General features: G+C 39.4%; 1 protein-coding gene across 15 annotated transcripts in view; it reads right to left on the bottom strand.

The window, feature by feature from the left end:
* GRIA3 (glutamate ionotropic receptor AMPA type subunit 3) overlaps window positions 1-19,646 on the bottom strand; it is a 281,453-nt gene that overhangs the window by 103,152 nt on the left and 158,655 nt on the right. For all 15 annotated transcript variants that reach the window (XR_011998189.1, XR_003237942.2, XM_072743737.1 and 12 more), the window contains one exon: window positions 14,281-14,334. Coding sequence is in view for 13 of the 15 variants with exons in the window: in XM_072743737.1 (XP_072599838.1) it covers window positions 14,281-14,334 (54 nt within the window). In the remaining 2 variants the exon portion in view is untranslated. The remainder of the gene's footprint in view (window positions 1-14,280; window positions 14,335-19,646) is intronic.

The following is a 19,646-nucleotide window of genomic DNA, read 5'->3' as shown; positions in this document are numbered from 1 at the left end:
TTTCTTCAGAGAGTTGGAACAAATTATCTTAAGGTTTGTGTGGAATCAGAAAAGACCCTGAATAGCCAGGGGAATTTTAAAAAGGAAAACCATAGCTGGGGGCATCACAATGCCAGATTTCAGGTTGTACTACAAAGCTGTGGTCATCAAGACAGTGTGGTACTGGCACAAAAACAGACACATAGATCAATGGAACAGAATAGAGAACCCAGAAGTGGACCCTCAACTTTATGGTCAACTAATATTTGATAAAGGAGGAAAGACATTAGATGAAAGACAGTCTCTTCAATAAATGGTGCTGGGAAAATTGGACAGCCACATGCAGAAGAATGAAACTAGACAAGTCTCTTGCACCATACACAAAGATAAACTCAAAATGGATGAAAGATCTAAATATGAGACAAGATTCCATCAAAATCCTAGAGGAGAACACAGACAACACCTTTTTTGAACTCGGCCACAGTAACTTCTTGCAAGATACATCCACGAAGGCAAAAGAAACAAAAGCAAAAATGAACTATTGGGACTTCATCAAGATAAGAAGCTTTTGCACAGCAAAGGATACAGTCAACAAAACTAAAAGACAACCTACAGAATGGGAGAGGATATTTGCAAATGATGTATCAGATAAAGGGCTAGTTTACAAGATCTATAAAGAACTTATTAAACTCAACACCACAGAAACAAACACTCCAATCATGAAATGGGCAAAAGACATGAAGAGAAATCTCACAGAGGAAGACATAGACATGGCCAACATGCACATGAGAAAATGCTCTGCATCACTGGCCATCAGGGAAATACAAATCAAAACCACCATGAGATACCACCTCACACCGGTGAGAATGGGGAAAATTAACAAGGCAGGAAACCACAAATGTTGGAGAGGATGCGGAGAAAAGGGAACCCTCTTGCACCTTTGGTGGGAATGTGAACTGGTGCAGCCACTCTGGAAAACTGTGTGGAGGTTCCTCAAAGAGTTAAAAATAGACCTGCCCTACGACCCAGCAATTGCACTGTTGGGGATTTACCCCAAAGATACAGATGCAATGAAACACCAGGACACCTGCACCCCGATGTTTCTAGCAGCAATGTCCACAATAGCCAAACTGTGGAAGGAGCCTCGGTGTTCATCAAAAGATGAATGGATAAAGAAGATGTGGTTTATATAAATAATGGAATATTACTCAGCCATTAGAAATGACCAATACCCACCATTTGCTTCGACGTGGATGGAACTGGAGGGTATTATGCTGAGTGAAATAAGTCAGTCGGAGAAGGACAAACATTATATGTTCTCATTCATTTGGGGAATATAAATAATAGTGAAAGGGAATATAAGGGAAGGGTGAAGAAATGTGTGGGAAATATCAGAAAGGGAGACAGAACATAAAGACTCCTAACTCTGGGAAACGAACTAGGGGTGGTAGAAGGGGAGGAGGGCAGGGGGTGGGAGTGAATGGGTGATGGGCACTGGGGGTTATTCTGTATGTTGGTAAATTGAACACCAATAAAAAATAAATTAAAAAAAAATAACACACACACAAAAAAAGAAGTTAGCACACTCAACCCCAAAACCCAAAAAATCCAGTCAAGAAATGGTCAGAAGACATGAACAGACTTTTCTTCAAAGAAGACCTCAAATGGCTAACAGACACATGAGAAAATGCTCAACATCACTTGGCATCAGAGAAAGACAAATCAAAACCACAATGAGATACCACCTCACACCGATCTGAATGGCTAAAATTAATGTGTAAGGAAACAACAGGTGTTGGTGAGAAGGAAGAGAAAGGCGAGGCCTCTTACCCTGTTGGTAGAAATGCAAACTGGTGCAGCCACTCTGGAAAACAGTATGGAGCTTCCTCAAAAAGTTAAAAATAGAACTACCCTATGACTCAGCAACTGCACTACTAGATATTTGTTCAAAGGACACAAACATAGTGATTTGAAGGGGCACATGCCTCCCAATGTTTATAGCAGCCATACCCACAATAACCAAACTATGGAAAGAACACAGATGTCTGTTGACAAATGAATGAATACATAAGATTTATACAACAGAATATTAATCAGCCATCAAAAAGTATGCCATTTGCAACAACGTGGATGGAACTAGACAGTATTATGCCAAGGGAAGTAAGTTGGTCAGAGGAAGACAAATACTATATGATTTCACTCATATGTGGAATTTAAGAAACAAAACAGATGAACGTAGGGGAAAGGAAGGAAAAATAAGATGAAAACAGGGAGGTAAACCATAAGAGACTCTTAATTATAGGAAGCCAACTGAGGATTGCTGGGGAAGAAGAGGATGGGGGTAACTGGTTGATGGGCATTAAGGAGGGCACTTGATGTAATGAGCACTGGGTGTTATATGCAACTGATGAAACGCTAAATTTTACCCCTGATATTAATAATACACTATATATTAACAAACTGGAATTTAAAAAGAAATTTAAAAAGAAAAAAATCTCTAAGGATATATGGCTCAAAAAAAAAAAAAAAGTCTAATGAAGTAGAGTTAGGTTTTCAACACCCAAACACAAGAAGTAAAAGAGGAAGGAGATGGGATTGCTAGTGGTGGGAAGTAGTAGAGGAAGGCATCCTACCTGTTTGCCTGCCAGCTGTCAAATTATTTTCCACAGCCAGCTACCTTAGACTCCACCCCAGAAGCTGGTCAGTTTTTCTCATGCGACCTTTTCCAGAAAGTTCCATTCTCACTCCTCCTTGACAGAAACACACGTAGGGTGGGACACCATTCCCTCAGGCAATCAGCTTTGAACCTTCTCATGAGGCCTCCTCCTGTCACATATACTTTTAAGTATTCCCACCCAGGCTTCTCCCTGGCGCATAGGCCTAGCCTCTCCTTATACTCCATTTCCAACTCAGTCCCCTGAAAATGGCTGTGAGTAGTAGCACAATGACCAGACAGCAATACATGTGAATAGATATCAGTTTTTTAAAAAATGTTATTAGAAAATTCTTATCTTTAGAAAAAGTATGTTTGATTACCAGTTTGAATATGTGATAAATGAGTTCAGAAGGTTCATGAACTCATGCTCTTGGCTCAAAACTAAATTGACATTTATTTTATTTTTTTTTAATAATAAATTTATTTTTTATTGGTGTTCAATTTGCCAACATACAGAATAACACCCAGTGCTCATCCCATCAAGTGCCCCCCTCAGTGCCCGTCACCCATTCACCCCCACCCCCGCCCTCCTCCCCTTCCACCACCCCCAGTTCGCTTCCCAGAGTTAGGAGTCTTCATGTTCTTTCTCCCTTTCTGACATTTCCCACCCATTTCTTCTCCCTTCCCTTCTATTTAAATAATAGTGACATTTGTTTTAAAGTTCTTTAAGTCTTTTTGGTTTGTCCTGACTTTTGTTTCAGGGCTTAAGTGCCTGACCTGAGCATGTTCCCAACAGCAACGGCTCAAAAAAGGACAGAAATCCCATATCCTTTTATTTAATACATGTATTTTAGCATGTCTGACTCCAAAAGAAATTTCTGTGTTATGAATTCTATTTTCTCACTGAGCTTCATCTGCTATTAAAAATTATGTATTTTGGGCAGCCCCGGTGGTGCGGCGGTTTAGCACTGCCTGCAGCCCAGGGGTGATCTGGAGACCCTGGATCGAGTCAGGCTCTCTGCATGGAGCTTGCTTCTCCCTCTGCCTGTGTCTCTGCCTCTTTCTCTCTCTCTCTCTGCATCTCTATGAATAAATAAATAAGATCTTTAAGAAAAAAATAAAAATTATGTATTTTAAATTGAACACCAATAAAAAATAAATTTATTATTAAAAAAATAATAATAAATAAAATAAAATCCCCCTGGGGAAAAATTATGTATTTTAAAATAACATATTTTTATCGAAAATAAACTGTGTTCCAGTGGATTTCTTTGTTATTTTGTGTGGGAAAAGATGGCTTATTTTGCATAAGCAGGTTGCTATTTTTTAGCAACTGTCCTATCCCTTTGCTGAATCATAGCAGTTCATTTTTTGCTTGAAAACTAGTTTTGCCTTCTGGGATCTCCTATCCAAAGATATTAGAATTTCTTCTTTGTTTTTTCTTTACCTTTTTTTCCATTTTAACTTTGAGAGTGGAGGTAGATAGTCATGATTTCTCATCCAGCTGGGCTCTGAGAACCTAATTTTTTAAGAGGACAACACTTACCATACATACTACCTCAGCCAATGAATTTGTTACATTTTGAGACTTCAGACTCTATAAAACAGATTAATTCTCATTTTCTTTTGGAATTTTTAATTTGAGTTCACTGAATGAGACACCAATGAGTCTCTAATTAGAGCCTGTCTCGTACTCTAGCACCCCTTTCCTGTCTGCTGATTAAATTAACTTCCATGAGCATCTTATAAAGAATGTACCCCAAAGAAAAGTTATTTTATTCCCTCAAAATCTCTTCCTCTTCCTGTATCCCTTCTTTGAATTAATGTACTTTAGGCCTACTGGGTCAGAGGGTGTGAGGTCCATGCACCTGTATCTTTATAAACTCACCAAGTGACTTCAAAATACAAGTGGGTTTCAAAACCACTGGCCTAGATTATTGTTTGAGTTTCCTAGCTGGTACTCTAATGTCCAGTTCTTTACCTCACCAGTTAATTTTTTACATAATAAATTCACCTTCCTGGGGTACCTGGGTGGCTCAGTTGCTTGAGCACCCGACTTTTGATTTCTGCTCAGGTCATGGTCTCAGGGTCCTGAGATCAAGCCCTGCATCAGACTCTGTGCTCAGTGGGGAGTCTGCCTAAGATTCTCTCTCTCCCTCACCCTCTGCCCCTCATGCAACCCACATTCTCTCTCATTCTCTATCAAATAAATAAATAAATACATCTTTAACTAACTAAATAAATAGATTTACTTTCCTAAAATACCAGTTAGAGCATACTATTCCTTTCTTCAAATCGTTGTAATGGTTCCCTACTTTCTACAAATGTATTAACAGCAAAATGTCTTGACTTAGCCTTTGAGAATTTCCATTATCTTTATTTTCTTTCCACTCCCCTGGCTCATCTGTACCACTTCCTTCAACAGACCTCATGCTGTAACCATATTATGCCCTTTTGAACCTAGCTACCTTAGTTTTGTTCTCTTTGTCTAGAAAGGGCCCCTGCTTCATCACTGACAGCTCTGGCGGTCTCTACTGAAATTTCATTCTTCAAGAACCATTTCCAATAATGACTAAGGAAGATTGATATCAAATTTGTCTTTACAATCTCTACCAGGTAGTAAAAGGGCCCATTTGTACTCATTTTTGGCCAATTATTATGTAGGCTTTTGCACACTGTTGACTGCTTATGGGCTTTTGTCCTCCTTCATTACTGCATGCCTTCCTATACTTTCCATGGAATAAATATATGTGTATTGTCACAGCATCATTGCTAAGTGATTCCAACATTCCCAATTCCCTGCTATACTATGTGGAATATCTGTTGAGCTCATTTTACTATTTCATAGGATTTTATTAACTAGATGTGATGATGAGCTACTCAAGGACTTTTGCTTAGACTGGATTTAATAAGTTCTAGTGCTGTTCGTATCTCACCAGTTCTATTTGGTTAAAATTGTTGTTTGGCTAATTCTTTTCCTTTGCCTGGGCCAAAATACTGTGCAGACGGAGAAAGGAAAAGAGATGAAAGAAGGCAGAAGAAGACTGGAGGCAATCCTGGTGCTCACAGATTGGATGAGTTGAAACTACTTTCTCACTTTTTATGTTTTAGGTATCTGTACAGTTGACTATTTGTCTCTGTGTAATAATGGCAATATTTGATGGAAATATGGATATAATTTCCAGGAGTTATTCCTTTGAGAGGGAAACTACTCATTTGAATTTGTGAGTTCTGCTATATTTCATCAGTCATATCACTTTTTTGATCACGTCACATCTGTTTGATCCATCGCACTGCTACCCGCATCCAAATGCAACTTTATAAAAACAACCATGACTTTTGTGTATAAGCAGTTTATATGGGAGACTTGTAAGCTACCCTTGACTGATTTCTCCAGGGCCATCTTTTATACAGATACTGGTTATACAATTGGCATTCAAACAAGATTGTCCTGATTTCAGAATAGCCAGACAAGTCAGTCTTGCAAAGATTTAAATGACTTTCGTATTATCCTGTCTCCCTTGATTTATATATACTGTAATTCAATTTCCTTCTGGTAGTATGGATAATGGAGAGTTGCAAATAAATATATTCAAAGCTTACTTTTAGAGCACTTTTTTTCAAGATATTAAGTGGAGATTCCTTTCATATAATACTATTCTTAGGGTACATTTTGTACTGAAAGGAAAACAGAGACAAGATATGTTCAGTGACTTTCAATGAGTTGATGGCAGATTATAGGTGAGAAATGGGAAAGGTGGCTTGCCTATGGGGAAGATAAAAGCAGTAGAAAGAGGGTTGGGAAGCTGCCAAGGGCAAGTATTTATCTCATAATTTGGATGAAGTCTAGCTCTATCTTTAGTGTCATTTGAGTTGTTCAATAGGGAAATGCATAGTAATTGTGGTGACTCAAGTTATCAGGGTGCTAATGAGAGACACAAGTCTTTTTCGAGAAGCAGGTCCATCCTCCTGGGAGGGTGTAGTGTGTGGAGTTGAAGATTACACCATATAAATTAGCACTTGATTATAGGTGCTTGTATTGGTTGCTCACTGTTCTATTCTCTAATCAACATACTTTGAAGCCTTTTAAATGCTATCCATTGGTAACATAATGAGCCATATCAAACTTGCCCTGACCTCTTGGCACTTTAGTCCAGTGGGAATTATTTGTATGAATATAAGTTGATATAAGTGCTATTACTGGGAAAAATAGCCACTTATCTCTTTTTTAAAAACAGTTGTATGGAGGTATAATTTAAATACCATAAGACCCATCCATTTGACACTGATTTTTTTAAAGCAAAAATCAGTTCATGCAACCTCACTCCAGCTTGAAGTTCTTCAGTGGCTTTCTATTACTGTTGAAAAAAGCTAAAAGTCCTTTAACCAGGCTTAGTAAAGCCTTACATAATCTGAAACTCACCTCTGCTCTAGCCAAGATTGCCGTCTGACAGTTCAGTGAAGGTATCAAGCTTTTTCTGCCTCAGGACCTTGGCACATGCTGTTCCCTATGCATGACATGAACTTTTCCTGATTCTTCACATAATTGGATCTTTTACATCATTTGGATCATTTCAAAGTCACCTTTCCTGAGAGACCTTGTTTGGCCATGGTATGCAGAATTTTGATTCTCCATACTCTAGCTTCTCTTCATTCCTTGTCCTAGCACCTGTTCTAGCTCCATGCCAATTATCATGAGCTCTAAAAGTTTTGTCTGTCCATTATGACTATAAAATTCTTAAGGACACCATCTTCTGTCTTCCTTGCAGGGGAGTGAACAAGGTATTGGGCATACAAGTGATACAAAGGAAAAATAACTTACTATAAAGATCTTTAGAGCAGTATTACCCAGAGTGTATGTGGACTGGTGCTGTTCTGCTGTTTGTTAGCAATCAGAGGTAAAATAAAGAAAGAAATAGAAAGCAAGTTTTCATAAACCTTCATAGCAATTTGATAGGCTAATATGGCTGTTAAATGTAATACTAAAAAATCTGGCTTGTATTTTCTATTCCTTGTTTTGTTTATTTCATACTTTCAATAATTTATTTCTGTTGCACTTTTGTTGATCTGTGATGATATGGAGAAAAAAACTGGCTTTTCTTCACAGATAGTTTGAGAAGCACTGTTTTAGAGGACATGATCTGAGAGCCTAGGGAAGAAAATAGAATTCTTTTGATTTATCTTGCTAGAACATTGGGTAGAAAGTAATCTTTCTTTGTTGAGAGGGAGAGAGAGAGAGAGAGAGAGAGATGGCTATTATAATGGGGGCATTTTTGGACAGGGAGAATGAGAATCTCAATGTTGGCAACTTTAAGTTGACGAGTGCCTGTGGATTTCTAAATGCCAGGTAGGAAGTTGGACCCCAGCCCAGTCCCCAACTCCTCATTCCCTTGGTTCTCTGCTATAACCTACCTCTGTTTGGAGAAGAAAGTGAATCCTCAGCCACCAGAGAAGTTGTGTACCCAGGGGAGGTGACTGGGCTCCTGGCATTTGGGACCAGTGGGGATTTTTCACTTCAATTCCACTTCCTTTGCCTGTAAGGCCAGGCTCCAGCCCAGTGAGCTCTGTGTTTACATGCTAGCTTCTGAGGTGTCATTGTTCACAACATGTGGCTTTGAGCATTTGAATTTTTTTAAAGAGAGAGAAAAGGCAGAAGGAGAAGGAGGATCTTAAGCAGGCTCTATGCCCAGCATGGAGCCCAGTGTGGGGCTTGATCTCACAACCCTGAGACCATGACCTGAGCCGAAATCAAGAGTCAGATGCTTAACTGACTAAGCAACCCAGGTGCCTCGAGCATTTGAATTTTTTATTTAGAATATAAAAATGGAAGAACAAAGGAAGGGAAGGAGTAGCAAACAAAATGAGAAGACCTGGAAGGGGAAGGGAGCAGAAGGGAACAGTTGTTATTGGCAAGCAAAACACATGACCCAATCTCACTTGAACTTGTTTTCCCTCTGAACAAAGGGAGTCCCTCTCTGTTTCAGGTACATTCGAAGATTTAGAAGACTGCACAGTTCAGTTTTTCAAGCTTACATTACTCCTTGTGGTCTCTTTTGGATTTTGAAGGTACTTTTGTTTTAATAAAAATTTGAAAAAATTAGATGTAAGCTAGTGCCCCCCATTATTTCCTGGCATGCTAATAATATGAATGGGGCAGATAAGAGAAAAGAGGGAGCAAGAGCAAGAGGGGAGATGAGAGAGCAGGAGAGAGGTGTGTGTGTGTGTGTGTGTGTGTGTGTATGTGTGTGTGAGAGAGAGAGAGAGAGAGAGAGAGAGAGAATAGGGAATGTGCCACAAGAGAAGAGAGTGATGGACAGATATAATTGGTGTCTGTTAAGATGCATTTCAGATTGGCTCTTGGACAAGTTTCAGACCCCGTTTCACAAGGCTCCCCTTGGTTTTTAAACCTTTTTTCTTTCTGATCACTTTACTCTCATAAATGTATAGTTTGTATTTCATTCATATGCATTTATGTCTTTGCAAGTGTTCTTAAGTGACCTTTGTGGGGCTGGCCTCTTGTCTCACTGAGATGCTTGAGTGGGTCAAGGGAAAGAGGAAGGTGCTCTGTCAAGAGTCTGCTCAACCTGCATTGGAGGCCTAGCTTGGCAATGGATTAGCTCTGAGACTTTGGGCAGGTCATCTATTTTTTTCTGAGCCCATTTTCCTGATCTCTAAAAAGCTTAGGGAGGTGACAAGGTAAGAAGTCTCTCCTCATGGGAGTTCTGAGTAAATTTAGTAAGCAGTCTAAAGAAAATAGCCGACACAGCAATGAGGAGTCTAAGATATGCTAGCTTCCTTCCCTTTGCCCCCTAGCACAATGGCCTCCTGGACTGTCTGCTCATGTGGCCCTCTACCACTGGCAGCTGACATTATCTAACTTCCACTTGTAGGATCAACAACAGTCCCCCACTCTGGGATTAGTCTTGACCCCTGTTGGGTCTTCTAAGATAGTGGTTAACTGGTACAACACTGAGTCCACTATGGCTCATGTTCTCCCTTGGGCCACTTCAAATGCTTAGGATTTTGTTTTTTGGTCTTATTTGGGTGGCTGGGTGCTGAACATCTGTTGTTGGACCATCTCAACCCAGATCCAATTCATTTTGTGTTGACTGCAAAGTGGTTTTGATTGATTCTTCAGATCCTCAGCTGTTTAGAACTTAGGTAAGGAAAAAAAAAAAAAAGAACTTAGGTAAGGATACTCAAACCCCTCTTGGCTTCTGCCTACCTGAATGATTTTAAGTCTACCTTATGACTTTATATCCCTAAGGATAACAGGGCTCTGGTTTTGTTTCCCCATTTATATCCTTAGCTTTTGCCTAGCTGGTGTGCCTATACTCTCACTCCCAGCCTTTTCTGATCCATACTGAACCTCCATGAGGGAAGAAATGTAGAGTTGGAAGTGACCTTGGAGTGTTTCCTAAATTTTAGTCATTAATATGCCACCTTTACAGTTTTTTTGCCATATAGGTGGATCATCTGAGCTATAATTTACCTAATATTTTTCTTTACATTGACTAAATTTTTAAATCTAAATATCTACTTTATCCTCATTCTAAGGAATGGTATCTGTAAAATCACAGAATTGAAAGGATAGTTATCTTTTTGCAATACACAGTTAATATAAATTCAAAAGTAGTAAGTTTAAGAAATTTTGCTGTGTATTCCCTAAGATCATCTTGTGTATAAGTAGTACACTTGGAGAAATCGTAATCTGGTCTAACTCTCCATTTTGTGGATTAGGAAGCCTTGTTTCCTAGCTCTGGGTCTAGTGCTTGTTTTTATTATGTTATGCTTAGGGTTGTTAGTTTAGGGTTCTGCACACAATGACTGAGCTATCATTATTGACATATATGAAAAGATTAAACCACATATACAACATGCTTGGGAATGCAGTATAAAGGATCCTGACCCAGGACCTTGCCTTGAAAGAGAGAGAGGTTGCCTGACTGGCAGATTGTATACATGCTGGTTACCTCTGGTACCAGAGTAGAGAAACATTACCACCTTAGAGTCCAGGAAGAGAAAATAATTAATTATGGAACAACCCCTAAAAATTGACATTATCAACTGAAATAGAATTTGTAAGAGACTTACTTGCTCTCTCATCATTGGGATGTCAACCTCTGGCCTGTGTGCTCACCATATCACATCTCTGGCCTGTGCTTCTGATGGAATATTTTGTTTCTTCCAGGGATTTCAACAAGTTAGAAGTTTCTACAGCTTATTATTCACTGTGAAATGTACACCCTGACCTGTGAAAGGCCTGTGTCAAAGCATTCATGGACTATCCAAGTCTTCTCATTTTAGGATTGCTACCAGAGAAATGTCCACGTAAAAGCACATAGAAATCTTTGCCAGATAGATGTAGCTCTGTGGCAAAGGGCACACATCGTGCTCTGATGTAGGTGATTCCAGAAAGCTTAGGTAAGCTCTGTGATCGTTTTTGACTTTGCATTTTGTAGAAGAAGGCAGTGGTTCTGTGTTATCATAATACCAGGAATCAGATTAGACTTTGTTCCTTTGTGTATATGTCTTCAGCTTTCTTCCACCCTGCTCATTTTGAAAGGAAACAGCTCTACTTACCCTTTTTTGACCACCTGAGTAACTTCTAAATAGTTTTGGTGTGTGTGTGTGTGTGTGTGTGTGTGTGTGTGTGTGTGTTGAGACTTTGGTGGATGTATTTGGGGTATTTTAATCTGCTTTTATTTTTTTTAAAGATTTTATTTATTCATGAGACATACACAAACACACACACACACACAGAGAGAGAGAGAGAGAGAGAGAGAGAGAGAGAGAGAGAGAGGCAGAGACACAGGCAGAGGAAGATGCAGGCTCCATGCAGGGAGCCTGATGCAGGACTCGATCCCGGGTCTCCAGGATCACGCCCTGGGCCGAAGGCGGGCATTAAACCACTAAGCCACCCAGGGATTCCCTTAATCTGCTTTTAAAAACCTGGAAACCATGGTGGGATGATCTGTCTCATTTTTATCAGAGACTAGCAACAGTTCCTATCTCTATTGCCTGTATACAATTTGATATAGAGTACAGGGACTTATGGAAACACATGACTGAGTTCAGATGAAAAGAAGGTCACTAGAGGAAAAGGAGTGGCAGCTCAAAGCATGGTGAATGAGTTCACGTTTTCATTAGGCAGACTGACATGACACTATATATTACATTCATTCTGAAGGACCAGACTTTACTTGTTTTTGTAGTAGGCTTCCTCCCAATGTCTCATGATTCCAAGTCCTGTTTAGGCATTCAGTTAACCATTCTTTCCCCCAACTTTGTCCTAATATTTCTCTCTTGCAGTTCTATCACTCCACAGGCTTTCATTTCTGTCAGGTCTAGGTCTCAAGTTGAAACCAAAGCTCATCTGAAGGATTGTTGTCAGGAATAGGGAGGCCCAGTTAGAATTCTAGAATGGGGAAGGTCTTTATGTATCATCATCCATATGCATGGCTCAGATCTCCCTTTAAGATGGAACCTGCCTTGAGGAGTTGAGTTAGCTGACAGCCTCCAGCTTCATGATCTTCCTCAGCTTTCAGGCAGGAGGTATGTGCTTCCTGAGCAGCTGTCAGCCAATGGCTGAGCAAGGTGGTGGTGCAGTGGATCACCGTTTCTTGGCAGTGTGGAGGTGTTTGCACTGGAACTCTCAGTTGTGCTTGCCAAGATGTTCTCAGAACTATACTACCATCATCAAATTTCCTTTCCCTTTCCTTAGCTGATGTCAGACCTCAGTTGTGGTCTTAAGCTCTCCCTTCCCACTTGTGACCCTCTCCCTTTCATTTTCCAGAGGTATCACTCCCAGTAAATGTCTTGCATTTCTAATTATATCTTAGCATATGCTTCCAAAGGGCCCAACCATTACATCAATGAACTCCTCACTCCCATCTGAATTTCACAGTAAAGAAACTAAAGTGACTTAAGCAAGGTCCCACAGCTAGTTAGTAGTAAAGTCCATATGACAACCCAAAGTTTCTGACCCCTCATCAGTGCTCTTTCCCAAACTTCAGTAGTCCACATGCCACCACAGCCACACCTACAAAACCAGATCTTGCCATATGTTTATCCCCCCTATTGTTTACATGACACATTTTACATGTTACAAAATGGATTCATTTGTTGTTAAATCTCTACTTTAGCCCTGTATGACATAATGATATTCATGAAATTTGGATTTTGATGTGCTCGTCTCATATTTTTCTAACATATAATAAATAATACATTGCCATTATAATAAAAAAGTTTGTGTGTAATATGTAAAATCATCTAATGTACTGTCAACGATGGGTGAACCCTGGGATGTATAAGGCAGGAGAGAAGGAAAATGGAGAAGGAATGAAGGAGAGCAAAATACTTATTGATGAGAAAGAAATGGTAAAAACCCATCAGTAACTGCCCTCAGGTGCCTTGCTGTGACATCCATGTTTTCTGCCGAGCCCTGGTCTAACTTCCAATGAGTCAGCAAATATCCTTTACTTATTGATTGCCTAAAAAAACCAAATTGAATGTATTCAGATGTAAATGGAGAATCAAGATTTCCTAAAAGAGTTTATTCATTTATCCCCCAAATGGTCTGGAGTGCTCCACTTTGAGCAATCTATTGGAGAAGATGCACACTACATTTCAAAGCAGTAGCTCTAATCTTCATCTCATAAAGTGTTGGAATGAACATACTTCCTAAGACAGAGGCTTAAGTAACATCTCTTTTCTCATTTAAAAATTTTTCATCATTAAAACAAAATAAGATTTTTCTTTAAGAAATCTAAGAATATAATTATAATAATATTTCACTTTTGTTGCTATTCTTTTGGTGTAAGAGCTCCATAACAATTATCATTCTGTTGTGATAATGAAACGAGATTGGGGTTAGAACTTGTGATATGTAATAATTTAAAAGATTCTTAGTATCACAGTGATCATTTAGCATTTCTCTTTCATTTTGGGAAGGTAGTATTATTCTGAACCTCTGCCAAACAGATATTACTGATCTGGAAGCCATTTTGTTAATTCTAAGACCAACTGTCTTTTTGGAGAAAGAACTATAATCTAATCTAAATGAAATACTAGCTTCTAAAGCATCATAAATTTTAAAGGCATGGGAAATATGAAGGAAAAGATTCAACTTGTGTTTTATTATAAGTATAAAGGTAGCTGTATGCTTTGACAGGGTCCCTTGATGTTCCACTTTCAAATCTACTTCTGGTATCTGGTTTGAAAAGATTTGGTAGTGGTCTGATTCTGGAAAGACAAATCCAGTACTAATGTGCACATATACTTGGGTTAACTGGGGAAAGAGTCAGTTAGTTTCCTGTGTCTCCTGTCTCTTGTGTTATATTTCAAGCCTGGATAAAATGTTTTACATTTCAAATCCAAATCTTATCTAAGAATAATCAGTGAAGAATCATATCAAATTACTATATTTTAAATGAGGAGAGAATATAAGCTTCACAGCTAAAACAGAGACACCATAATTGAAAACAAGGATATTGCATTCAAGTTTTGGTATTTACTTATTCACTTCTCTAAGTGTCTAGAGGGCACGTTACATTCTTCATGTATTTCTTTTTTGGATGATTATGGATGACACAAATGAAATAGAATATATTACCCTGGGAAACAAAAACTCCACTTGTTCTTACCAGGTTAGCAAGCATGTAGTGATAACCTCTTGAATGTTTCCCCAGGATCACAACCTGCAGAAGAAGAAATAAGAGATATTGCTTATTTAAGAAGAGCATTTTCAATTGCCCAATCAATGGGAAGTGCAATAATCAATCAATGGGCTAGAGCAAATTACTTTTAAATGGTCAACAAAGTGTTAGGTCTCTTGTATACAGTTAAATCACAGTTAACTGGACCAGAGTTCTTTTTGCACATTTCAATTTCAGTCAGAGGATACAGGAAGAATTGCTAACATCAAAGTTAAAAGTGTCAAAAACAAGGGAGAAAAAGCTCTCTAAACTTCCAGGTCAGTAGCATCCTTGTCACTTAAAATAGATGGCAGAAGCGATGAAGCTGATGATCCCCCACCCATGAACTGGATTCTGTACTTAGCTGCTGAGATGGAAAATGGGCTGAACATGGAATACAAATTAGAAAATAGAATGTACAGTACTTTTTTTGTTGTTATCTGGAATGCTTAGGGAATAGAACACTCCAGGAATGGGGCTAATGGGATTTTCAGGTTAATCGAGGTTGCTTTTGCTTATTGAAAATTTTCTAAAATGCTTACCTTCCTTTTCCTGCCTTAATATGAAAGATTTGTGACCATTTATACAGATTTTGGTGCTGGATACAAGGCCCAGGGCAGTGGGGGAGAGGATTTTCCCCTAGGGGACATCTGGAGATGCCTGGAGGCATTTGGTTGTCACATCTGGAAGAGTGACTAGTACATAGTGGGTAGAGGCCAAAGATGCTGCTAACCATCCCACGATGTACAGGACAGCCCTCCACATCAAAGAATTGTCTGGTAAAAAATGTTACTAGTGCTGAGGTGGAGAAACTCAGTTGGGGGTCATCATTCTTAGTTGGGGTCATCATTCTTACGGTAATTTTCATGAATAACACTGTATTCTAAGCCTTACAGTTTACAAAATGCATTTTTGTTATTTTTAAATATGTAAGTGGATTGAATGATTTCCAACCAAATATATTGGTTGTCAGTCAGAAGTTTTTGACTAAATACCTCACATAAGCTTATTTCCAGATAGCTAAATAGGACAAAATCTGGTTAATTGAGATTTTATAAAATGTCACTTTATTAAGTACTATGTACAAAGTACGGTACTGAATGCAGCGAGGGGGAATAAGGGGGGATAGCACACAGGTTAAAGATACAACCAGAAGTGGAACCAGGTTTTGTTCTAGGTCTGACACTAATACCTAACTTTAGGAGCCCTCTTTAAGAAAAGTGAAACAAAATCATGAATAGTAAGGCCTTGGGAGAACCCATGCAAGTAGGGTACAATTAGGCTTAAGCTTCATGACAAGTTCTATCATGGACACAACTATCAAAGGATTTAAAAACAACTTGGCGGGGGGGCTGGGTGGCTCAGTAAGTTGAGCATCTGACTCTTGATTTTGGCTCAGGTCATGGTCTTGGGGTCGTGGGATCGAGCCATATGTTGGGCTCTGTGCTCAGTGGGAGTCTGCTTGAGATTCTCTCCTTCTGCACCTCTCCCAGCTAAGTAAGTAAATAAAAAAATCTTTTGTAAAGATAAAAAACAACTCGAGAAGATAACAAAATTACATAAGTATCAAACCAGAACTATATATAAAAGGCTATAATAACAGTAAAAACAACTACCCTTAATTGAGTTCTTAGTAGAAGCCACACAGTGTGCTAGGTGCTTTATATGCATTTAATCCCTAAAACAATTTAGCAGATTATGTTTCATTTTATAGATGAGGAACCTCAGCTAGAGAGAGTTTAAGTAATATGCCCAAGGCCACACAGCTCATAAATGGTAAAGCTGGAATTAGAACCTGGGTCTGTCTGCCTATGGCAGTACATTACATGCTTTCTCAATATGTGCTAAATGTCAAATACCAATAATTGTTCTAGATTCTTGGAGAAGAAGAAGAAGAGGTATCTAAGGTCTGCTGGGATGGATAGTGAAGGTTTCCTGGAGAAGATAAGGTTTAAGCTGGCTCAAAGGAGTGGAACCATGTAGTTAAATATGCTTATCATGCTGGCATTAGAAGCTCTCCAGTCATTTCAAGGGCTGAGAGTGAGAGAGAGAGAGCAAGCGAGAGAGAGAGCGAGAGAGCTGTTTTTGATTAATTTAAAATATGAGCCACATTTCTGACTGATTATTTATGGAGGAAATGAAAGGTTAATGAATGTCTTGAGGAAGTGATTTCTCACACTGTCATGACACAAAATGAGCTGTTAGGTATCTGCTGGGATGTATTCTTCAGTGTCCGCTTGTGAGAAACATCCTTACTGGTGACATTTGTTAACTTTTGATGGCAAGTTGGGGCCATACATTTGTTGAATTTTTAATTCACTGACAACCCTCAACATAATAAAATCAGAGGGTTTTGAGTTCTTCCAGAAAAATGAGCAAGATTCCTGAGGACATCTGGCAGAACTTAGAGAAATAAGGCAGCAAGCCCAAAGGAAATGGGGTCTTTCTCACCGGAGGAAGGGCTTAGTGTCCTTTTGAGCAGAGGGGAGGTGAGAGGGAGCCATTGAAGCATTAGTGTTGTGAGAAAGGCCCCAAATAAGAACCCAGAAGCCCAACCTTGTCAAGTACTCACTGTTTGCTTGTGGGCAAACCCCTCAATGTACTCCTGCCTCCACTTCCTTATCTGTAATCTGGAACAATGAACCTGGCCCTTCCTGTCTCAGTAGTGTCTTCAAGATCAAAGCGAAGAACGACAGACCAGGCAGGGATGCGCCTTATGTAATTACTCGAGGTTAAATAACCCGGGGAGGGGGTGGTGTCACTCCCTAAAACATTATATTTGGGTTTAGAAACTCTTGAAGCTATTGGAATATCTGCTTTAGTCCCTGCCTGCCCAGATAGTCTGTTCAGAAGAAACTCACTTATTTGAAGGTAGCTGGCTCATATTATCACTCCCAAAACTTAGCTGAAGCTGGAAGGGATGGGGAAGTTATCTAAAGATAGGAACCTTTAGGTGTCACAGAGCTGCTGTCTCGGAGGCCAGGAATTATTTCCTCATCCTTATTTCCAGTACCTTCTTAACTCTTACTTAACATACAGTTCTTACCAATCGTGGGTTTTCAGTTCAAAGTAAATGAGAAGCTGCAAATTAGAAGGGGTGTATAGAGAGGGAGGGGGTAACATTGGAAAGTGGAACGTTAGCAGCAGGGGAAGTGACAGGCTGTGACTCCGGCACAGTATCCACAGGGATGTTCATGGTGAATGCCTGAGTCATCAGGGTCTGGTTGATTGCATTGGTAATCTCTGCCGGAAAAACAAACAAACAAACAAACAAACAAACCAGTGATACATTTTGTGGAAGGTTTTCATCAGAAATGCTCCCAGTCCTGAGACTTTCTAGAGTGTACTCCAATATCTTGAAATCATACTTCCATGAGGCAGCAGCGATCCTACTGATGTGAGCTAAGGGAGGCCTCGCTGCAAAAAGTGCCCTGTTTTGCTCTGGGTCTTTCTCTTTTTTGCATTTTTGGTGCAGGGCTTGTGGGAGGGAGGGTGAGGTGGGAGGACCGTGTGTGATAGAATGCACAAAAGAACTAGTTAATGGGAGTGATTCTTGCGCAGTTAGTCCTCAATCTTGATTCTTGCCATCTGCTATAGACGAACAAGGCATAAATTGTACCCTGAGCTATTTAATGACTCTGGTAACCAAGAGAATATTCAACTTTGCTTTTACAGTAATTATAATAGCTCTTTCTGAATTAGTTTCAGAACTTCAAGTAGAAAAGCTGTCTTAGTCTACTGTTCAGTTTAAGGAGGAAATACCAAATTCCCAAATCCATGTACCCTATTCACTGAGCCTTTGTGAGATTTGTTGGAGATGATGGATGGCAAGTTATGATGGCAGATATGATAAATGTAATAAGGAGAGACATGTCAAATGTAGATAAGATTCATTGTTTTAAGGAAATTTATTTTGAGTCTCACAAATAGGATCTGAAAGAACAAAATGCCACAATTCAAATTCACTGAAACTTAAACCACAATTTTGTTTGCAGATAAAAACAGTTCTTACATACTAAGTTACTGAGTCGAGCATATAGCGGATCATTAAGTTATTTGTTAAAGCAGCCAGTGAATCATGGTCTACTCGTTTGGGGGAAACGTTTCCTTATTGACTCCCCCATCCGCTTATCTGTGACATTGGAGGCTGGGTTTCACTGAATAGTTAAAAATAATTCAGAAAATATTCAGTTGGCTTTCTGTGTGAGAGGCCATTTCTTTTTCAATCTAATGTTCGATCTAGACATTTTTGTAATTTTAGAAATTTGAAATTAAACTGCTCCAGAAGACTACTTGAGAAGGCCCACAGACCCTTTGGGAGCAAAAGCATCTGCTTTTCTATGCTCACATTAAAAAAAAATATGTGTATGTGGAAAAGTGTCTATGATTTTTTCCCCCTTAGATCCATCTGGTATGCAGATTAGGTTATTTGCAGACCTAAGTATCTCCATGTTTGGATTTTCTACATCGGTGCCAAAAAAGGATCTATGTATAAAGATTGATCTTGCTTTGAGTACAGAACATGCCTTCCTGCTCACCTTAATCTGCTTCTCTTTGATTTAGGTACCCTGAGAAGTCTGGGGGGCTGGGGAGAGAAATGAGGGAGGCTTCCAGTTTTAATGCACCTGATTTACCTATTGTATAGGTGTTTTCCCTTTAAGGAAAAGCCCACATTCCTTGTGTTCAAAGGGAAAACATTCTTCAGGCCCCCCCCCTTTTCTGCTTCCTCAGTTATAAAAAGATATGTTGTCCTATGGCAACCTATCTAATTTCAGCTGTGTTGGGAGTTAAATAGTGATATTCTACAAAAATCAGCCTCAGAATATGCCACACTTCCCAGAAGAAATCTTCCATCAGATATGATAAAAGGCATTCATTTTCTTGAATGAAAACCCCGAGCTACTAAATTGCTTTAGTCTTAGTAAACATATATCAGAAGTCAATTCCGTTAGAATTATTTTGTAATAATCTCAATCTGCACACACGTGCTCTCCTCTAACTGAAAAACAGTGCCTCATCATGTGGTCATCTTGAATAAATGTGCTGGATTAGTGTGGCAGAGAAGAGCCAATCACCCATCCCAAAGTCAGCCCAATGGCAGCAGGGGTGGGGGTGCTGCCGATGGAGAAAGACAGGCTGAAGCTTTTCACAAAGAAGGAAAATGGGAGTATAACCGAGAAATCTCATCAGCGCTTATGCTGTCTAGAGGGGAAGCTTATGCAGAGAGAAGGCAATTGAATAAGGCATCAAATAAAATGCTAGGATGTGAGGATTAGGGGATGAGGATTTCACCAAAGAACACATCTTTGGGAAGT

The sequence above is a fragment of the Vulpes vulpes genome, chromosome X (assembly GCF_048418805.1).
Source record: "Vulpes vulpes isolate BD-2025 chromosome X, VulVul3, whole genome shotgun sequence".
In the NCBI taxonomy this organism is placed as follows: Eukaryota; Metazoa; Chordata; class Mammalia; order Carnivora; family Canidae; genus Vulpes; species Vulpes vulpes.
This window is presented reverse-complemented; position numbering and strand designations above follow the sequence as displayed.